This window comes from Pholcus phalangioides, unplaced genomic scaffold (assembly GCF_987345545.1).
Source record: "Pholcus phalangioides strain wild (caught in Gottingen) unplaced genomic scaffold, Ppha-v1.0 ptg000001l_1, whole genome shotgun sequence".
Lineage (NCBI taxonomy): Eukaryota > Metazoa > Arthropoda > Arachnida > Araneae > Pholcidae > Pholcus > Pholcus phalangioides.
The window spans coordinates 17,840,683-17,860,470 of NW_028301594.1; the positions used below are offsets into that span (position 1 = coordinate 17,840,683).

The window sequence follows — 19,788 nt, forward strand, 5'->3', positions numbered from 1 at the left end:
CGTGCAAGCATGTGAATGACAAAAAAATTACATAGAGCATGTGTAAACAAACGCGTAAATGATCAAAAGAGTGACCAATAAAGCAAGGAACCATGTCAGTGATCAACCAAAAGAGTGACCTGGAACGTGCGCAGGTATGTGAGTAAAGCGTTTGCAAGTATGTGAGTGGCCAAAACAGTGTGCAAACATCTGAATAACCAAAAGAGTGACTTATAGATGTAGGTGTACTTTCATGAGTGGGGAGAGGCCAAGCAGTAGCACAGAGTGGCAAATTCGAGGAAAGAGTAGTCAAGAAAATTAAGGAGAAGGACGGCAAAATTCGTGCAGCCCACAGGCGGAAAAGCCATAAATGCGCCTCTACATAGGAAAGTCCTTTTATACTTTGCTTGGAATAACCCGCGAACCGTTGGTCCTAGGAAGCATCAAAATGCTTGGGAAAAAGTATCAAAATAACACGTGGACGTCAGATACGTCATTCATATTGCATGGGGTTTTGTATAGCTATTAAAATAAAAATGTTAACTTTTTACACCCTGTGCTCAAAAACCCAATTAGAAAGTTGCTGTCCTTTTTCTCCTGAGGCCAACAAAAAAACTTCCACGTTTCTTAGTGCAATATTCACTGAGATATTTGTATTCAAAAACCGGAGGAAAGTTATGAGAGAACAGCAAAAACTAACGGACTTACTACGCTTTATCTCTTATTAATAAAATATAAGATAAGGCGTTGTAAGCAGCGTAATAACAGCATAAACAAGGGAAAGGAGCGTTGTCCGTTAGTTTTTGCTGTTCTTTCCCAACTTTCCTTCGATTTTGAATTCTAACCGACGCACATAGGCCTATGGCAGTGCATTCCCCCGAGTCCCCCATCATCTTTGAACGAGTCCTTGATTTTTGACGAAACCCCCCCCCCCACCCCAGACTTCTGACTCCTTATAATTATTGATAAAAATTTAAAAAATTGGAAGAATATAACACCACAATACCTAAGGCCCTAGAACAGTGTCGTCTTGACGCATGGTCCCACCTGAGCACGGCCGAGGGCCTCGATAGCAGAGGTTCCTCATGAAAATTCAGTCTGGTTTAAGTTTTGGACATTAAAAATGTACTGTGTTTGGACGTGCAACACGAAATAATTCAGGGCCGTAACTAGTGAGTCATTTCTGTGAGCGGGGCAAACGAGATTTTGCCGCCCTCTCCAGACTGTCAAATTCGATAATTTCATAAGTGGTTTTTTGTTTACTCCCAAAATCAGGGCATGTTTCGTATAAGTTCGGAAAGTGGGCAGAAATGAATTTAGGGGGGGGGGGGCTTTAGAAACAGTGTTCTTTGAGGCAGAGGGGGGAGGTGGCGTGTCTATAACACAAAAGGCAGCCAATTTCAGGGCCCGGAAAGTTTGGGACCCTCTGGAACCAGAGCCAGTGCCGTCTTAACGCATGGGCCAACTAGGCCTCAAGAGAAAAAGGCCCTCACAAAAGTGGGAACTGATTGAAAAATTCAGGAACTTTCCAGGTAGGGCTTCAGAAAAATCACTTGCCCCAGGGGCCCATGATACTGTTGAGATGGCCCTGCCCAGAGCACGTGCCTCATTTTGCCCATGCGAGAAACAAGCCCTGCTTAACCATAATTTTCAATGACGAGAAATCTCACCTCCATTAAAGCCTCTTATTTTAGCATTGACAAGCCCAGAAATTTAGTAAAGATGATTTCTCAATGGAAAACTTTTCTCTACACCCCTTACTTTACACCTGTTGAAAAAGATGTTGCATTTTTTAAGATAGTGATGCTGAAGTTTAGTGATTTCTAATTGCCACCGAATGGGTTAAAGTTTGTCACCAGGAACAATTTCTCCCCTTTTCCCCGCTCCAGTTCCTGCCCTGCACAGTTCACCTCGATTTAGATTTCAAATATGGAGTTCAGTCCTTTATTTCCTGATTATACTGATCTGACAATTTTTCTGAATACAAATAGCATACTGTACTTTAGCAGTTATAGCATTAAATAGTGACGTCACCTGCATGAAACTGAACATCACACTTGCATTTGAATATAAATTGATTTCACTTGATTCGCTCAAATTTCCTAAAATTGTTCGGAATGGAATTACACTAGTCTGACAGGCTAGAAAGAAGCTGATGAGTGTGTGAATAAGCATGAATCATACGCACTCACCACTCGTGAATTTTTTACGTGCAATAGTTTACCATACAACCTAACAAATCATAGACTAATAATAATACTTATCTCTATTGCGTTCGATCTCCATTTACTTTACACAGAATTTGTTACACGGTGTTTACAGGCATTAAATGCAATGAATCGGTCGTCACCAAAACATTATTGATCCTTGACATTTCAAATTTATTTTCTCTAAACTTAATACAAGGTTCAGTGTAAATTGATTACAGAGAGTAAATGAGCTCATTTTATGGTCAGCTAAAAAAAAAAGAAAAGTAATACGTTATGTCAGAAGAGAAAAATGGCCGTGTTGACACGAACGAAGCCTCGGAGGCCCCAAAAAAGGAACATAAATAAAACTCGATTGAACTAAAAGGTTGAAATATGGTTTTTCTGTATGTGTTTATGATGTTCTGCCCAAACGAATTTCTCACAACAGCTCCCATTTCTCATAATCACCGTGACCAGCCAATTCCGATCTGAATCAACGTCCTGAGTGAGTTGCTGGCACGTGACACTCGATGGATGCAACATCTCGCAAAGAACGGGTCTGACGCCCTTTTTTTCTTCTTCTCTCTTTCATTATTAAATTTTTTTTCTTGCGGCCGCGAGAAGGTCTTATAACAGACCGCAAGTGTCATCTGCCCGATGCCCTTCGTGGTTGGTTCGAGTGTCGATCCCAAAAAATTTACCTCAACGAGTGCAGTCACAGCGAAAAAGATATAACGGCCGAGGGAATCGGTCTGGATATTCACAAATCAGCAAAGTAGCTGGAAGGTTTCGATCTGATAATTTTTACCATTGGAAAATCCAGAATGATCGTATTATGGCAGATGGCTTTATTTAGCCTTGCAGTCAGTGCGCCGCTACCAGTCCATGAGCTGCCATCTCAGCCAACGGTAAGTTCAATAATCCAGTTATTCTCAACCTGGGGGACATCTGACCTTCTGGGATATTCTGGGGATATTCAAGCATCTAACCTCAGTAGTTTAACTGAACACCACGGCCCCTAAAAAGTAGGACTGGCAGGACTAGCACGAGGGCCCGAGACAAATCTCATTGTTGTTATTTTTTTTTACACATAAATTCAATATAGAGGAGGCCCCAACCAAAGATCTCAGCCTAGGGGTCTGACAACAGGAGGGGGACATTATGAGCACCGTGATTTGCCACGGAAAAGGAAAAATTTTATTCCCATGAAACTTATATTCTAATACAGTATTATATTTACATGCAAGGGGGAAACATCGTTGAACTAGATGTAGTACTGTCAACTATCAAATAAAAAACACAACTGTTATAATTCTTTGATTGGAATTTGTGGTTTCCGATTATGTATCGCATAAAAAAAAAGGAATATGACATGATATTAATACATATTTTATGAGCAACAATATATTAGAGTTCAACTATTGAGTATTTACTGTGAAACTTCACCGCCAGAAAAATTCACCGACCAGCAATTCACCGACCTGTTGTAACACAACAGGTGTTGTTTGTGCTGAGTGATAAAATATCATGCTTTCTTATACAATAATTTTTTATATAAGGGAATTTTTTTTCTGCGCAGAAAAAAAAAAAACTCATTCTCAGACTCTAAACGTCCATGTTTTGCAAACTTATTCACCATGAAAAAATGGTGCTCTTCTTAGTTACTTTTGTTCACAACCAAAAAACGGTTAAAAATAAAATTTCATCAGCAAAAATCAGGCCCTTCATTTGAGGGGGGGGGGGGTCAGAGGGGGGCCGTTGCCCCCCCCCCCCCGGCTTTTGAAAATACACTAAAAGTTGTATACATATATACAAATATATGTATATAAAATTATAAATACATTCAGAGAGTACATGTTCTTTGCCCCCCCCCCCGGGAAAAGTTTAAATGACGGTTCTGGCAAAAATATGCCTTCTAGGCAATATTGAAAACAATTACACAGTACAGTACTATATTAATGTGAGAAAGACATCAATGAGTAGAACCCCTTCCGCCACCTATCAAATAAAAGTTACAATTCTTCGATTGAAATTATCACCTGGATTTTGATTAATGCGTCGCATGAAAAAAAAGGAAAATATGACATTAATTAATATTTTGTAAGCAATAATATTAATTAAGTTGTCAAGTTTGTCTCGAAATTTTAACAGCCTGTATGGTGGTAGATGCGTTAAGGGCAAGGCATCCCTTTTTAGGTTCCGGAACCCTTGTAATTTTGATTACAGTGAAGATATGATATATACATCTTTCCGAGTTTTACTGATACTTTCTTACCACACACAAATAACAACTGTTAAAACTTCGAGGCAAAACTAATAATCAAAATAATATTATTTCTTATCAAATATTAGCCTATCGTATTCTTGCTTTCATGCCGCACATCAATCAAAATCCTGTCACTGATTTTAATCAAGGAATTGTAACAGTTTTATTTAATAGGTGGCGGAAGGCGTTCAACTTCATTGATGTTTCTCACATGTAATACAGGGTGATTCTAAATTTAGGGAAAAAACTCCAATATAAGACACCCTAAGCAAACATTTTTGGTCATATAATGGGGTCGAATCAATCGCAATAGCAAAAAAGCGGTAGAGGATGTTTTTAGAGAGTGCACAATAACACTTCACCAAAAGAAAATATATTTTTTCCCTATATATTTGCTGCGATATGTGCAATCAATCATTCGAGGGTGCATATGCACCTTCCCGGATTGAATTGGAGTTTGTTTTTTATTGGTGCAAGAACCATCAAGGTTATGCTGCGTCAAACAATGGTCAAGTGATATAATGACTTGTGGTAGAATTTGCGTTACCAGGTTGCACCATGAGAAGGCGTATCACATTACAATACCCTCTCACCCTGGTCACGAGGATTGTCTTGGCCATCAGAGGAGTACATTGAGTTCGGGGAGTGCAAGGAATATCTCCCAGAGAAATTTTGATCTGCTAACTTTCAAGAAGCATTTTAAATTAACAGAAATGGATAGATAACATACAGTATAAAGCTATTTTCTTTATAGGTATTTTAATTTTTTTTACTCTAAAATACTTGAAATATTTTTTATCGTCTTCGAGACGGCACGAGCTCTCTGCGTACTACGCCTCTGGTCTTAAACGTATGAACTCAGGGACGACACTTCGCAGCAACGTATAAATAAGAAAGTAGGAAAAACGTATCTATGCAGGAGAATCACGATTTCAAAAACTGGGAAATGAGCAGAGGGATTCTTGCATTTCCAATAAATAAATTTTGTGTTTGGATTCAAAGGCTCCTGCGCTCAGATCCTGTTGGCCCACGTGTTAAAACACCAGGAAATGCTTTCACTAATCTCCAAAACGAAACATTTTTTTTTAATGAGAAATATTTAATAAAAATCTTTAAATTAAAAATAGACCGATGGATCGCAAAGTCAACCATGTTGTTTATTTTGGTTCGCGGCTGAAAAAGATTAAGAACCCCTGTGTTAAAGGGTCCGTGGTATCATTTTCATACGAATGACACATTTTGTGCTGTAAAATTACAATTTATTCAGAATAAATGCACATGCTTTCTCATAGAAGTGCGCAAAAGAACATTTGTGATACTTGATTGAATAAGATTTTTCTTCAAATTATTTTTAGTAAATGTCATGTAAAATTTTAAAGCGTTATATGATATATATGTGCTAAATAGCTCAATTAAGGGTGGATTTACATCTACAGACACTCATCGTGTCGTGTCGTGTCAGTCACGGCAAACATTCTGAAATGTCTGTCTGTGCCTGCGCAGCCACGGTACGATAGATATGAATGCGTTCATTGGTTTCATGTTAAAGAATGCTCGCTCACACGACAAGGGGAGTGTCTGTAGACGTAGATCCACCCTAATTCTTTGAAGGGCAGACATTTTTCCGAACCACTGGGGTAGACGAGTGGTCATAGTGACGGACTCGCATCGCGAGGACTCGGGTTTGAATCTCACCGTTGCCACAGTGGTGGTCGGCTGAAGTTTGTTTCCTGTGGTTCCCACCTTCGAGGCAAAATGTGAGTCGATCTCCCCGTTAAAAAGTTTCGCCGCAGAGAGCAACAGACCTACAACAGTATACTATTCAATCATTACACTTCAAGCATAGTTAAAAAAATTGATGGCAGATGGCAGCACTATACATAAAAAACAAACTTCACTAAAATTTCACTACACGAACACATTCCAACATGTACCAATTCGTTAGAAGTTCCGCAGAAGAATATGGACGAAGTGTATGTCGGGCTTAGTAGTAGACATTTTTCCAAAAAACCCATAGAAACAAATTTAAATATCTCTCATCATACACACACAGGACGTTTTTGTTTAGGAAATTCTCCCGTGACATCTTATATCAGGGTTGACCAACTTCTCGTTGTTCGGGGGAACATAATGGTCAGACGCGGTGTCGCAGGCCGCAGGAGGAATAAAAAACTCCGGCATATCAGCCGCATCCAGTATGATCTCTTCCTATGGCATCGCGGGCCAAAACATTTTGACGGGATTTATTAACTAACTAAACTCTTCATTTAATTAAGTACTAAAATAATTATTAATGAATTGTTAATATTTTTTGGAGAAGAGTGTATGTTCTCTCGTAGACAGTGAAATCAGCGCTGAAGGGAACTGCGTAAATAGCGGCAAAATTCAGAATTGTAGGAAATTTAAAATTAAGGAAAGAAATTATTATTTCAAAACCAATGAAAATTTAGAATTAAGGAATTAAAAACAAGAAAAATATTTAAAATAAATAGTTCCAGCTTATATTTTCAATGCGGAAATTAATGAAAGAAATCTTTTTTATACAGTATTTTCATTGGTTGACGTTTAGTTATCTTGTTTTACAACTACAAAAAATATAATAGATGTATGCATTTGTTCTTTGATTTCTATACCCCGCGAGTGCGGGATCCGGAAACATCGCTTCTCCCGGGGGCTCTGCAGTGTTGAGACGGCCATGCATAGATCATCTTCAAGAGGGACTCACTGAACTTTAGCCCGGGGGTCCATAGATCGGCCTAATTAATAAAATTTTCATTGACTGTAAATTTACTCAAAAAATCCATTTAATACGTAGGAAGGATCGCACTCTTGGATGGAGGATATTTATAGATTGGGAGGCTAATTTGTTGAATAGACAGTCAAGCAAATTCAACAAAACCAGCAGGAGAGCGGAAAACTATAAATCCGCCTTCATTCTTATTCAAGACAAGGGACCACGATGGACGAAAATATGGTGCAAAGGGGGGGGGGCATGGACGATAATGGTTAAGAAATACTAGTTTAATACAGGGCCGTTTGAAAAGAATGATGGATTCTCTGCCTGAGGCTGGTATTAAAAGCCTGCCACATACACAGTTATCCCTTGAAACTCATATAGTACCAGGTCACCCTCTCCCGGGCCGTGCCCAGGTGGTCTTATGCGCTAAGACGGCATTGGTTTAATATAAGAGGATATGTTTTGATATTGGCGTTTCTATAAATTACTGACATCCTTCGATTTGAATTGACCTGACAGATAGATTTCATGAAAAGATTCGGCTACGTCGAAACTGGGTCCAACGCCGACTCCTTGTACACCGAAGAAGGATTCCGGATGGCAGTCAAACTCATGCAGAAGTTCGGTGGTCTAAACCAGACAGGAGAAATGGACAATGCCACATTGCAATTGACTACGGCACCACGTTGCGGGGTGCCAGACGTAATCAGGCAACGGCATGCTGAGAGTAACAGGACTAAACGTTACGTAGTCGGGTCAGAAGCGTGGCGTAAAAGAACCTTAACATTTTTGTAAGTTATTGATCTAAATTTTTTTAAACACATTAAATGGGTTAAAAAAAAAAAAAACTCAAAATTTTAGAATAACTCTTTGTTTTTACTTACAGTATGGCCAACTGGCCACCAGAACTTCACCCCGAGACAACGATGGAAAAACTGAAAAAGGCCTTCGATATGTGGTCGGAGATTACTCCATTGAAGTTCGTGCCGATATCGAGCATGGACGCAGATATAATAGTGGCTTTCGGTACGGGACCACATGGAGATGGTTACCCCTTTGATGGACCGGGTAGCATACTGGCACATGCTTTCTTCCCTTATGAACATGGTCCTTATGGCGGCGACATACATTTCGATGATGATGAGCACTGGATTGATGGCTCCGTGGATTTTAGAGCAGGTAGGAGACACAATAACCAATCAAGCACTTCATAATGCTTTATTTGATTATATATTATCATTCCTAGATTTTGTTTTTCACAATAGAACCTCACTATAACGGACTTCGTTTATAATGGACACCTAAAAAAGGTGTTGAAATTGAAAAAATTTTATCTGACGAATTTAAAACTCGTTTTACGAATTTAAAAACGCATTAACTCTTTTAAAAAGCATTTCCAATTAAACGATTAAACACTAATTGTTGTTTTGCGTAAATATGCGACTCATACCGCTCGCCATCTAGAAAAATTAAAATTTATGCAGTATGTAAGTGCACATCTTCAATTCAACCTATGTTGAAAGCTGTTCTCTTTTTGATATATAATAAACACATTTTACAGCTAACTACTGTACTTTCATTGATGTACACCCAGTAGCATTACACCCCATAAGAATTATTTGCTATAAACCGAACTTTCATTATGACGGACAACCTTCAGCCCTATTGGTCCGTTATAACGCGGTTCTACCGTATTTGAGCATACATTGATAGTTGATATGTACGTAGTTTTTGGTTTAAATTTCATAACTTATAAGAAAATAGATGTACATAAGTTTTTTGCAATCCTTTGTGACAATAACGAACTCTCATACTAATTTTGAAATATTATTTTTATTCAGCTATTGATGGAGGCATAGATTTTTTCACGGTGGCAACTCATGAGATTGGACACAGCTTGGGATTAGCTCATTCCACAGTTCCAGGATCTATCATGTTCCCTTACTACAAAGGCTTCAGATCAAATATGAGGATGGACTATGATGACGTCGTCGCGATGTACGATATTTATGGTAAAAATTTTTTTCAAATAACTGTGATTAGCGAATTTATAGGTCTAGTATTGAGTTGGGATTTATATGAAGAGACATTGCTCATTTACAGTTGTCAAAGGAAAATTTGAGGATGATACTCAACCTGCTTATCCCACTGACCAATATGATTCGTACCATCCATCTACTGAAAATCCAGCTTATGATGATGACATTGAAAAAGAAGGAAGTTCAAGACCTGAAACACCGAGAGATGAATATGAAGATGTTGACTTTCATGGAGAGCCATCCAAATCACCAAATGTTGGTCATGATGATGATGATGATGATGATCATGTGCAATCCGACAATGGCAGAGACAGTTGAGTATTATGTATGGTTATGTTTCAGTTTGAGAATATGTTGTATCAATGTTTCCTGGGGAACAAAAATTTTCCCCTGCCAATATGTATCCTTGTTTTCCTGTAGATAACTCTGGAAAAAGGGAACAAGAAGGTGATGAAGAAATAACAAAGGATTACGGCTACCAAGGGAGAGACAAAGATAACACTTCTCCGAGTTATGGTATACCAGAACCAACTTCAACACCAACTGAAGCAGTAACTCCATCGTATAACTCTACTACGAAACCGAAAAGAAAAATCCCAAATATATGTGAAGGGTCCATTGATGCAATCGGGTATTTGAGAGGAGAACTTTTTGTTTTCAAAGGACTGGTATATATATAAAAATAATTTTTTTTAAATTTTTCATTCACATGCAGCATAAGAAAATTTTCAATATTCACAATGTTTTGCATATAGGCATAGGTGCATTTAAATATGCACCAATATTTTGTGAAACAACATCAAGAACCTTTTAAAAAATTATAGATGACATTGGTTTGTTAGAATATTAATACAGTGTAATTCTTTTATAAAAATGCTAAAGGGATCGAAGAAAAGTATTGATATACATGATTTATTGTTATAGAGTGAGTATATTAACACTATGTTAGGTGTGCCAGGACTGGAGAGTAATATCTTTACACAGGATTTTTATTGTATTTACTCTTCCTTTACCTTTTGTTATGCCATTCAATTTTTTTTTCTCAAAGGTCTAGATGTTAATAGGATACACATTTTTCCTTACAGTTCATGTGGAGAATGAGTCATCTTAGAAACATACTTCCAGGGTACCCAGCATACTTCCATGACTTTTTCAGAGGATTTACGTGGGCTGTCACAAAAATTGACGCTGTATATCAGAGATCTGATTACAACATTGTGTTTTTCACAGGTGAATTTTCCCCTTCTGTACCAGTGATGCATCTATTAGATTTTTAAAATAAATTTGGTTTGTAGATCTTAAAAGTAGATGATTCATGACTGAATATATGAGTATTTTTTCTTGGCTTCTTATTCAAAAATGAATCAGTGCATTTTCTATTGCAGGGAAATTCTATAGGGTATTTGATGGGAATCAGTTCTTGCCAGACAGCCCAAGACCTCTAACAGATTTTGGTTTGCCATCAGATTTAGACAAAGTAGATGCAGCTTTAGTATGGGCAAAAAACAAAAAAACATATCTCTTCAGTGGAGATTTATACTGGCGTTTGAACAGCACTTCAGGCATGGTGGAATTTGATTATCCAAAAAACATAAGCAAATGGAGAGGTATTCCCCAAAACTTAGATGCTGGTTTTACATGGAAAGACGGTGAGATTTTTAAAACTCCTCTAGATGTTTTAAATTCTTTTTGCTCTCGTTGCTTTATCAAATAAGTTTCAACAATGTAATAAATTCTAAACTGAAATAAGGCTGCCAACCACTTAATATCAGCCAATTCCTTTAAGCAGTGGTTCATAAACTTTTGCCACCTAAGACTCCCTTGCTATGACAGCATTTACCTGCGGCTCCCCCACAAAATTCTAAAAGTGAATCTCTTCAAAGTACTGAACAGGCATTCATCAATATTGCCAGCTCTCTGAGCTACCCTAGAGAAAAGTTGGTGACACTCCCGAAAGCAGGCCAACACTTTCGGAAGAAAGTGTTAAGTGTCGTTAAAACATGTTAGTTAAAATGTTGATGTAAAAGTTGCTTCTAAAGAATGATATTTTCATCTGAGGTCAAGAAATCACTCAGTAACCCTTACGTGAATAATAATTAGGTTATATAATGAGAGAGCCAATTAATATTATACTTCAGATATGTAGAAAATAAGTAAAATAGAATCATCATTATAACTTCAATAAGTGCACAATTGTAAGTTTTCATTTAGCTTATTTATACAATGGACTTGTAATTGACAGTAGTAATATTGCTAATGATGATATTATATAATATTAATACTGATTAATAATAATGATATATAATATTAATATTGAGTAATATTTCTAATTAATAATTTTTTATTGTTTTTTACAGAATCAACATACTTCTTTAAAGGTAAGGAATTTTGGCGATTCAATAACCAAAATGTCAAGATAGACGAAAATTTCCCCTTAGAGATCGGCCCATATTGGTTTGATTGCTTAGAAAACAATGCACCATTTACATCACATTGAAGACCATTGCTGGATCTAAAAAATTCACAGACATTAACAAATTATAACACATCTTTGTTTCTCTTCATTTACATAATTGGTTGAACTGGCTTCATACCATATGTGATTACATTTCTTCTCTTGTGTTAGATCTTAGTTACTTTGTATGTACTACAGAGCTAATTATATGAAGAATTATGGCTAGGCTAAGAACCAACTGATGTCATGCTAAGACAATCTAATGAGCATTAGAAGTACAAAGGACTTCAACCTGCTATATTCTTTGTGTCTTTTGAACACTTTAACTAGTTAATTTTTTAAGGGGTATTAATATAGCAATCAGTTTGAATAGTTCCTACATCTATAACTATTGTTTATGCCAAAAACTATGTAATCTCACCACAACGTCTTTTGTCTTAAAGTTTTTTTCATCATGTTGATCCTGTATGAAATATGAAAGTGAACTTAATAAAACAACGTGGAATGTTATTCTTTCTGAAATAGTACTATTTCTTTTAAGAATTGTTTCTTAAAATGACACTAAAAGAAGCAAAAGTCTGTCTGTATGCTGAAACATAAAAGTGCATCAGCTAAAAAAGGCACTCACCATTTTGTTCCACAAAAGCAGAAATTATATATAATGTTCCTCAGTAATACAATTGAATGAACATATTTGTATTAAATGGTTTTCAATGAATTTTACCGGGCATGAATTTTAACTATGTTAAAGCACACCACCAAGATGTTTTCCTCATCAACTGCAGGGAAACTATGCTTAAATCTCAGTATAACTGTGTGTATATTTGTTCTATAGATAAATATATTTCATTACATTTGATGGCTGTAAACAATACACAATAAAGAGGGGAACACATAGAAAGAAAGAAATTGTTCTATATTTAAATACATGTTTCAAAATATACAATACTCTGTAGAGAAACTTCATACTTATTTACAAATTTAAATTATTCTACAGCATTAAGTCAATAAAATTTTCTCCAATGCATCAAATCTTTGAAAATAGCATTATTACTATACATTTGAACTCTCTCTTGATAAATGCCCTAAATCATCCGCTGTCATCAAAAATCTCATCAGGTGTGCACTACAATAAAAGAAACACATTTTTAAAATTTTTAAATTTTTTTGAAGTGAATACAAATTTAAATAAAAGTAAAATAAAAGAACACAAAGCGGATTCCTTTAAAGCAGACCTCCACTTAAGAAGTCTTAATTCTAGAGCCTCAATTTCATTTCCCATATTGTAATACAGTGTAATATTTCCTGTTTAAGAAATTTTCCAGTTTTTTGCTTGTTTTTATTATTGTATGATCTCAATGAGGACGTCTCAAGTGGAATCTACTGAGACAGTTATTAGGCATTCAGTTCTTGGTGTTTCCACAACAAATGGAAATTATTTACCATATTTACTTGAATCTAATGATAACCTTATTTCAAAGCAGCAAAAAATTCATATATTTTTTCAATATTCTCACTGGTTCTAATGAGCTTTTAGCTAAGAAAAAAAAATTATTTGAAAGAAACAAAGCCAGTTTCGATATATTTGAGTAAATAATATATTAGTTCTTAGGACATATAATTGTTGAACAATTATCTAAGAGCATTTCAAAACAGCACTACTCACAGGTGATTCATGGTTTCTAATAGTAAGTATGTAAATAAAAGACGGTGCAAAACAGTACACTTCCAAAAGGGACAACCTACCTCATTCTTGCCATAGGCAAGATTGATTCTTTAAAATGGGACATCACTCATATATTCAATGGGGGGGGGGGGGTGATTAGAACATATTGTTTCCTCTCATGCCAAAAGCGTGAATGTGCAAATTTCCAAAACTTTGGAAATGCTTTTTGAATGTTTACTCTACCCATGCTACTCTATGAGTGTCATTTTCCTGAAATGCCTACTAACATGCGTTTCAATGGGGTTAAAAATTTGTGTTTCCTGCAAAACTTAGATAGCAAAATAAGGGATCCAATGAGCTGATAAACCTGAAAAAAATAAAAATATGCACATTTATGCTTCTGTAATAAGAGGAATCACAGTTCAATATATCTTGCTATGTTTTGGATAAGGTGGCTTAATTTTTTTCCCTGCTCAGTTCTGCATATGAAATCTTATTGGTACATACACGAGTTTACATACTTGGTTTGCAGGCATCAGCCAAAAGCAATTCCTTATTTTCCTCATATCTGAGATAAAATTGAAAGTCAGTCTTAAATTTTTTTTACATTTCTTGAATAATGCCTGTAAAACCAAATTATGTTATGGTTGATCCCGGTTTCAAAACCCCTGGGGAAACAATACTTTTCAAAATGTGATTACATTAATCATGTAGTAAAGTAAAATTAAATGATTTGAATTTAATATTTTAAACACCATTATAATTTATGATTAAATAAAAAAGAAATATGTGCATAATTAATTATATTTACCACATATTCAACAAAGCAAACTTGTCCACCCTCTGTTTTAATCATATACTGAAGACACAAAAAGCCTCGATCATCTGTTCTTATTGATATTTTAGAAGACTGAACCAGAGCTTTGAGAGATGGCTTGATGAGAAATACTCTGTACCTGTGAAGAGAGAACATATAATTTTAAACATTTAGTGTGTTATCTTTATCCCAAGTAAAACCATAACTGGGCAACACATGTATTTGATTCAAAGGTTGAAAGTATTACTTATAATAAAAGACAATTACCCTTTGGCTTCAATCATTATTATGGAAATCAGGGTTCAGGGGTACCTTATCTAATTTATGCCCCTTTATAATCTTATGCATTTTTTATTGGTAAAATTTTTGAGAGAAAGAAAAATTATTATGCCTCATACCTTATCCGAAATATATTATATCATAAATCAATACACCTTTAAGCAAATCACAAACCTTTAAGTTTAGCAGCAATTTGTTAGTGAATCTGCAAATCAAGATTTGCCAAAGTTATTTGACATATTATGTAGTATATCATTGATTTTACTTATAATACTTAATGCACAATATTTGAAAAATTATAAAAACCATCATTGCTGCAAAGTGGAATGAAACCATGAAACACAATATAATTGACATTGCAAGGATTTTTTTTTCCCCATGAAAATAGACTGAATCTCCCCAACACCACTAAATGAAAACAAAATTAAACACTATAGAAAAAAAATTATTTGAAATCTTAAATGAAACTCACTTATTTTTTTGTGTTTCAGTACACTGAAATGATTCCATCATATCTGAATCCTTGGAAAACACAACCTTTGAAAGTAAAATTATAATCATGTAATTTTATTCCCCATTACTGATTCATATTTTTTGAATCCTTGATTTCAGTTTTTTTTCACAAATTACAGTTGAATTGAATTTATGAATGAACTCATATTTATTTTTGCACAGAGAGAAATAAATGCTTAATTTTCAATATTCTTACAAATTCAAACGCAGAAAATTTGGTATTAAGTTACACATAACTCACATTGATGGTACCAAGCGTTCCCTTAGTGCTCAACTGAAAATGAGGATGATTTGGTGACATCACAATATCAATATATTCGCTGTTCATATCCAATTCAGCCCAAGCTTCTTTAAGAACTTCAGACTGAGAAAAAAAACAAAAAATATTATATATATAATAACTGGATTTTTTTTTTCTAAATCAAAATGTGTCAGATATTGTCTAAGTCTAAATGTTCTTATGCAAATCAAAGTTTCACTCAATTCCAATAACCAATTTTTTACAGATTGCATAAAATATGTTAATTATAAAAGATTTATGAGGGATTAATTTTTCTTCCACACTACCCAATATGTCTGTTTTCACGTGTCATGACTGTAAACATGTTGGCAATTCTTGAGATATGTGCTGTTGTGGTAGGGTAATTCCAATTAATGTGTGATTGACTGATTGCAATCTAGCAAAATGTGTGTGAAAGAATGTGTTATTCTTTGATTAAAATGAGACTGCGATTGCTAAGGATAAAATTTTTGAAGTAAAAATTGTGTGTTCAGGGAAATAATAAAAAAATTTCATATCTACACCCCTGCCTTCCCCAAATACCCTCTAAACACCATACAATCAGGAAATTTTATGCAGCATTGATATGAATACAAAATACAATATTTCCATACAATTCAGAAGTACCACGTAACTTTGATTATCTGATCTAAGTTTACCTTGAACTCTCTGTTAATCAGTGCAAGTTTTTTTACACTACTGAGCTTGACAGATTTAAAAAAAAAATACACACCACAACCTAATTTCTTAGGAGGGCCACACTTTTCAACTTTTCTTGGATTTAGTGATTCTCCCTTCAACGTTTCTTCTCCATGAATTTTTGTGTTGCCCCCTATGACTCTAATCTAGTAATCACACACAGAAAGTTTTTGGCAACGATACACTAATCTTTCAGTTGTCATGGTTACCTGGCACTTGCGATTTGACAAAAATTGAGAAATAATGTAATGAATCTTATGAACACTGATTTTTTTTTTTACAACAGATGACTTATCTCTGTACTTACATATATGTTGCACAAAGTTTATTTTAACTCTTTAAGCGGCATAGTGTTCCCAAAGTGGGCAATGGAATGGTCTGGAGGAATAGAAGCTACGGGTATAACATAGCACGCTATGGGTTCACTTGAGTTGGGGGTGATGAGGGGAAAAAATTCTGAAGAAGGGGACGATGGAACAAAAAGTGTGGGAAACTATGTTCTAATATAACTGACTGAGACATGCTGATATAACAGAATATTTACCTTCATAATAATTTTATTTACAACTCTAGCTGGAGTGAACTCAAAATCCATGATATCCTCTGGTTCCATTGTTTTTAATTTGCAATCAGTGAGCACACCACCTTCCTGCAACCTATAATAACAAGGTTCATATAATTATCGAAACAAAATAATACAGAAGCAATGGAAGAAACATTCATTTCTTGTTCATAAGTTAAATTATACGAGCCATTTTTTGATGCACAAGCAACAACCTCAAAGCGTACTGAAACGGGACAGATGTTTGGGAAAGGCCTATGTAACCCAAAGTATAAATTTTTTACCCCATGGACTAGTGGACTCAGCTACCCTGTACTTAAAAGGTGTTTTTTATGGTAATACTTCAAAAAACTCGGGTCTCTGAGGCTCTGCGAGAGTGCTTGTGGGTTGAAATTATATAAGCCATGAGCTTATAAAAAATTAAAAAGTTGTAGTAAATACATACAAGCCAACCTTGGGACCAAACCTCACTGTAGTGGCGAAGAGAGGGGAACTCCCCTCCAATTCTTTCCCTATGTCAATTTTATTATTTTCTTTAATTCGATCATATGAGACATTTACATAGGTCTGACGAACATTGAAATTGGCCTTTTGTTTAGGCACTGAAATTTTAAACTTCTGCTCCTTCATTTTTTTTCTTCGATTCAGAAATTGAAAAGTTTTTTGGAATAAAAGCCAACCTGGATATGTGAATTCAACTTGCAGATGTGTGGAAAGTCAAACAAAGCAAACATTTACCACGACTATCAACAACAAGGTTGCTTCAAATTCAGCTCGATATTCAATCTTTAGAGATGCAGTATTTGCATGACATAATTTTATACTCTATAGGATAATAGAAATCAGAGGAATCTAAAATCAAAAATTAAGGTTTTTTAAAAACAGACTTTTGTAGTTTTTCATGATTCACCAGTTTTGTATTTTATAGTAGAAATCTGTAGAAACTATGGACATTCTGTAGAAGTCTTCAAGTATGCATTAACAGTGCTTTTTGTAATGAAAAATTTCCCCCCACTAAAATTTAGAAAATTACACTTAAAATAGAAGGTGAAACAAAATACAAACAGTAAAATCAGAGGCGATCCATATCGTTCATAGCAAAGTTTCAAAGAAGTTGATATTGAGCCACTGCTACTTGTGCCAAAAATATTCAAACATTCCTGTTAAGAGTTGAAATTAATATTCATGAAAATGAGGAAAAAGTGTCAGAAAACACAAAAAAATTAAAATTTACCAACTAACCACATTGAATAACTAAATTGAAACCATGGTCTGAATTTTTTTTTTTCTACAAGAGAGAAGTATGCATTTTATGATGGAGCCCCTTTCTGTAATGGTAGCGTCAAAGAGGCAACACAGTGTACAGCATGCAGGTTTTGAGCTTTCATTTGAAAAAAAAAAAAAGTCCATATTGTCAAGACTTCTAGACTCTAAGGTTTTACTGTTTAAAGCTCAGGAAAATTGGTTTAACGAATTTACTGCAATAATTCTGAAACATAAGATGAATTTTATTGTATAGAAGGAAAAAAAGTTTATTTTGAATAAAATGTAACTACTTCATACCAAAAGTACAGTTAGATTTATTTTGAATATAATGCTTTGTTCCCGAATAGTATAATCTTGGAAGATGCTCGCTTGGATGAAAGCATTGCCCTGGACGCTCTTGGAATCTTCAACAGTCACTTTCAATCCATCTGCACTGGCACATACTGTGGCTGTCTGTTTAGAAGAGACAAAGTTCAAACAAGAACATTGAGCAATAATAATAAGTTAATTTTAACTTATTCCACTGTTTAACCAAGCAGTGAATACCCTGCTCATGAACGTCCTTTGGCTGATATCAAAACCAGTTCCAAACATTGTCCATGCCTTCGTTGTTGGAGTGAAAACACAGCCCTTCAATATCATTTTCAGCAGATTGAAAATGTAGAAAATCACATGATAGATTTGGGTTACACGGTGGATATTCCATCATTATCTACCGAAACTTCACCAACGTGTTCTGCGTAAGAGCAGTCATATGTGATTGCATAGTCATGCAGACAAACCACTCCTAAGGACAACAGACCAGGATATTTGGTCTGATTGCTGTATGAAAATGCACCGCCATATATGCTGGTACTTTTACGCTGAACATGCTGGTAAGTTCCATGGACAGTGTTGGAACATCGAACGTATTGCTCGGATCTATTGCCATGCAACTTTCACATTTTTAGTCCGTTGAAAAAAAGGAATTAAAGAGCCACTATTTTCATTCAGACAGAAAAATCATGGACAATGTACGAAACAGATTTTAAAGGACTTCTACAAGCATGCTTGGTGAAACAGTCGAACAAGTGCTTGTGTGGCTTTTGAGATTACAAATGAAATAAAGCTGTCATTTAATTTCGTCGCTTTTATTCCATTTTTCGTTTGAACCACCCTTATACATCCAATGATCCTGTCTCGCCCTTCTACCCTTGAAGCTTGAGGGATTACCCGGTTGCCCAATGTTTTGGCGAAAATGATTGCCGGGATTAGAAAGAATGGTTTTGCTCAAGTGCATCGACAAATGGTACCGTTATTCTAGGGGTGAATGTAAACCCCACTCAAGGATCAAACTTTGTTACATTAAGAGGTATGCCAAATCATGGACAAACTATTTTTTAATATACATGTATATTAAAAAATAGTTTTGTCCATGATTTAGTAGTTTTGTGAAACCTCGATACAAGGATATTCTGCGGTAAAAGAAAAAATTTCGTTGTAGAGGGATTATCGTTACATTGAAAGGTAGCTGTTTAACATTAGAATACAGATATTTCCGAACAAGATTTGAAAAAAAAAAATCGTTATAGCGAGGTTTCACTGTACATGATAATAAAAATAAACTGCAAATACAAACCTCACTGAAGTGAATTGCTTTCAAAAGCGATGATAAAATTTTCGCATTGTCCACAAATGCGACCAAAACGTATTGATTATCATCATCATCGGGTTGAGAATGTATTGTATCCGACATAACGCGTGTATAAAAAACGTACAATAATTACTTCCCGCCTTTTTGTGCCACCCAAATGTAAACAAATAAAAGAAATCAGTCGATTTATACAGCACATTCAGCTGTTTGGCTATGAACATGAGGTTTCGATATTTGAAATTTTTCAGAATCACACACATTTTTTTTCTATTTTTATTACCATACTTTTATAGATTATTTTATTCACATTTATGATCATAATTTATTTATAATGAGTGACATCAAAAATATTTCACCAACTTTTGATCATTCAACGGGAAACTAGCGCTTTTCTACCGACAAGTTTCT

General features: G+C 35.3%; 2 protein-coding genes across 2 annotated transcripts; one reads left to right on the forward strand and one right to left on the reverse strand.

The window, feature by feature from the left end:
• The first annotated feature begins 2,639 nt into the window (after window positions 1-2,639).
• LOC149090000 (matrix metalloproteinase-17-like) lies at window positions 2,640-12,175 on the forward strand. Its single transcript, XM_089231862.1, has 9 exons — window positions 2,640-3,076; window positions 7,691-7,962; window positions 8,058-8,350; window positions 9,013-9,183; window positions 9,275-9,523; window positions 9,631-9,878; window positions 10,296-10,440; window positions 10,596-10,859; window positions 11,568-12,175. The coding sequence occupies exons 1-9, from the start codon at window positions 2,993-2,995 to the stop codon at window positions 11,705-11,707; spliced, it is 1,866 nt and encodes a 621-aa protein (XP_089087988.1). The 5' UTR covers window positions 2,640-2,992; the 3' UTR covers window positions 11,708-12,175.
• A 386-nt stretch (window positions 12,176-12,561) lies between these two features.
• Window positions 12,562-19,563, reverse strand: Rad1 (Radiation insensitive 1). The gene is made up of 8 exons (XM_089235527.1): window positions 19,366-19,563; window positions 18,045-18,200; window positions 17,547-17,641; window positions 16,464-16,575; window positions 15,182-15,304; window positions 14,900-14,964; window positions 14,143-14,287; window positions 12,562-12,791 (listed from the first exon to the last, which is right to left on the reverse strand). Exons 1-8 carry the CDS (start codon window positions 19,480-19,482, stop codon window positions 12,756-12,758), a joined length of 849 nt encoding a protein of 282 aa, XP_089091653.1. The 5' UTR covers window positions 19,483-19,563; the 3' UTR covers window positions 12,562-12,755.
• Window positions 19,564-19,788: the final 225 nt, after the last annotated feature.

What these genes read in the sequence shown, in the direction of transcription:
- LOC149090000 (XM_089231862.1), top strand. Translation starts at nt 2,993, where the DNA reads ATGATCGTATTATGGCAGATGGCTTTATTTAGCCTTGCAGTCAGTGCG. An exon ending in CGCGATGTACGATATTTATG is followed by an intron (nt 9,184 to 9,274) that starts GTAAAAATTTTT and finishes GCTCATTTACAG; the next exon opens with TTGTCAAAGGAAAATTTGAG. An exon ending in TGGTTTTACATGGAAAGACG is followed by an intron (nt 10,860 to 11,567) that starts GTGAGATTTTTA and finishes TGTTTTTTACAG; the next exon opens with AATCAACATACTTCTTTAAA.
- Rad1 (XM_089235527.1), bottom strand. Translation starts at nt 19,482, where the DNA reads ATGTCGGATACAATACATTCTCAACCCGATGATGATGATAATCAATAC. An exon ending in GGATCGCCTCTGATTTTACT is followed by an intron (nt 16,576 to 17,546) that starts GTTTGTATTTTG and finishes TTGTTATTATAG; the next exon opens with GTTGCAGGAAGGTGGTGTGC. An exon ending in TTTGCTTTGTTGAATATGTG is followed by an intron (nt 12,792 to 14,142) that starts GTAAATATAATT and finishes CTTTTATTGTAG; the next exon opens with TGCACACCTGATGAGATTTT.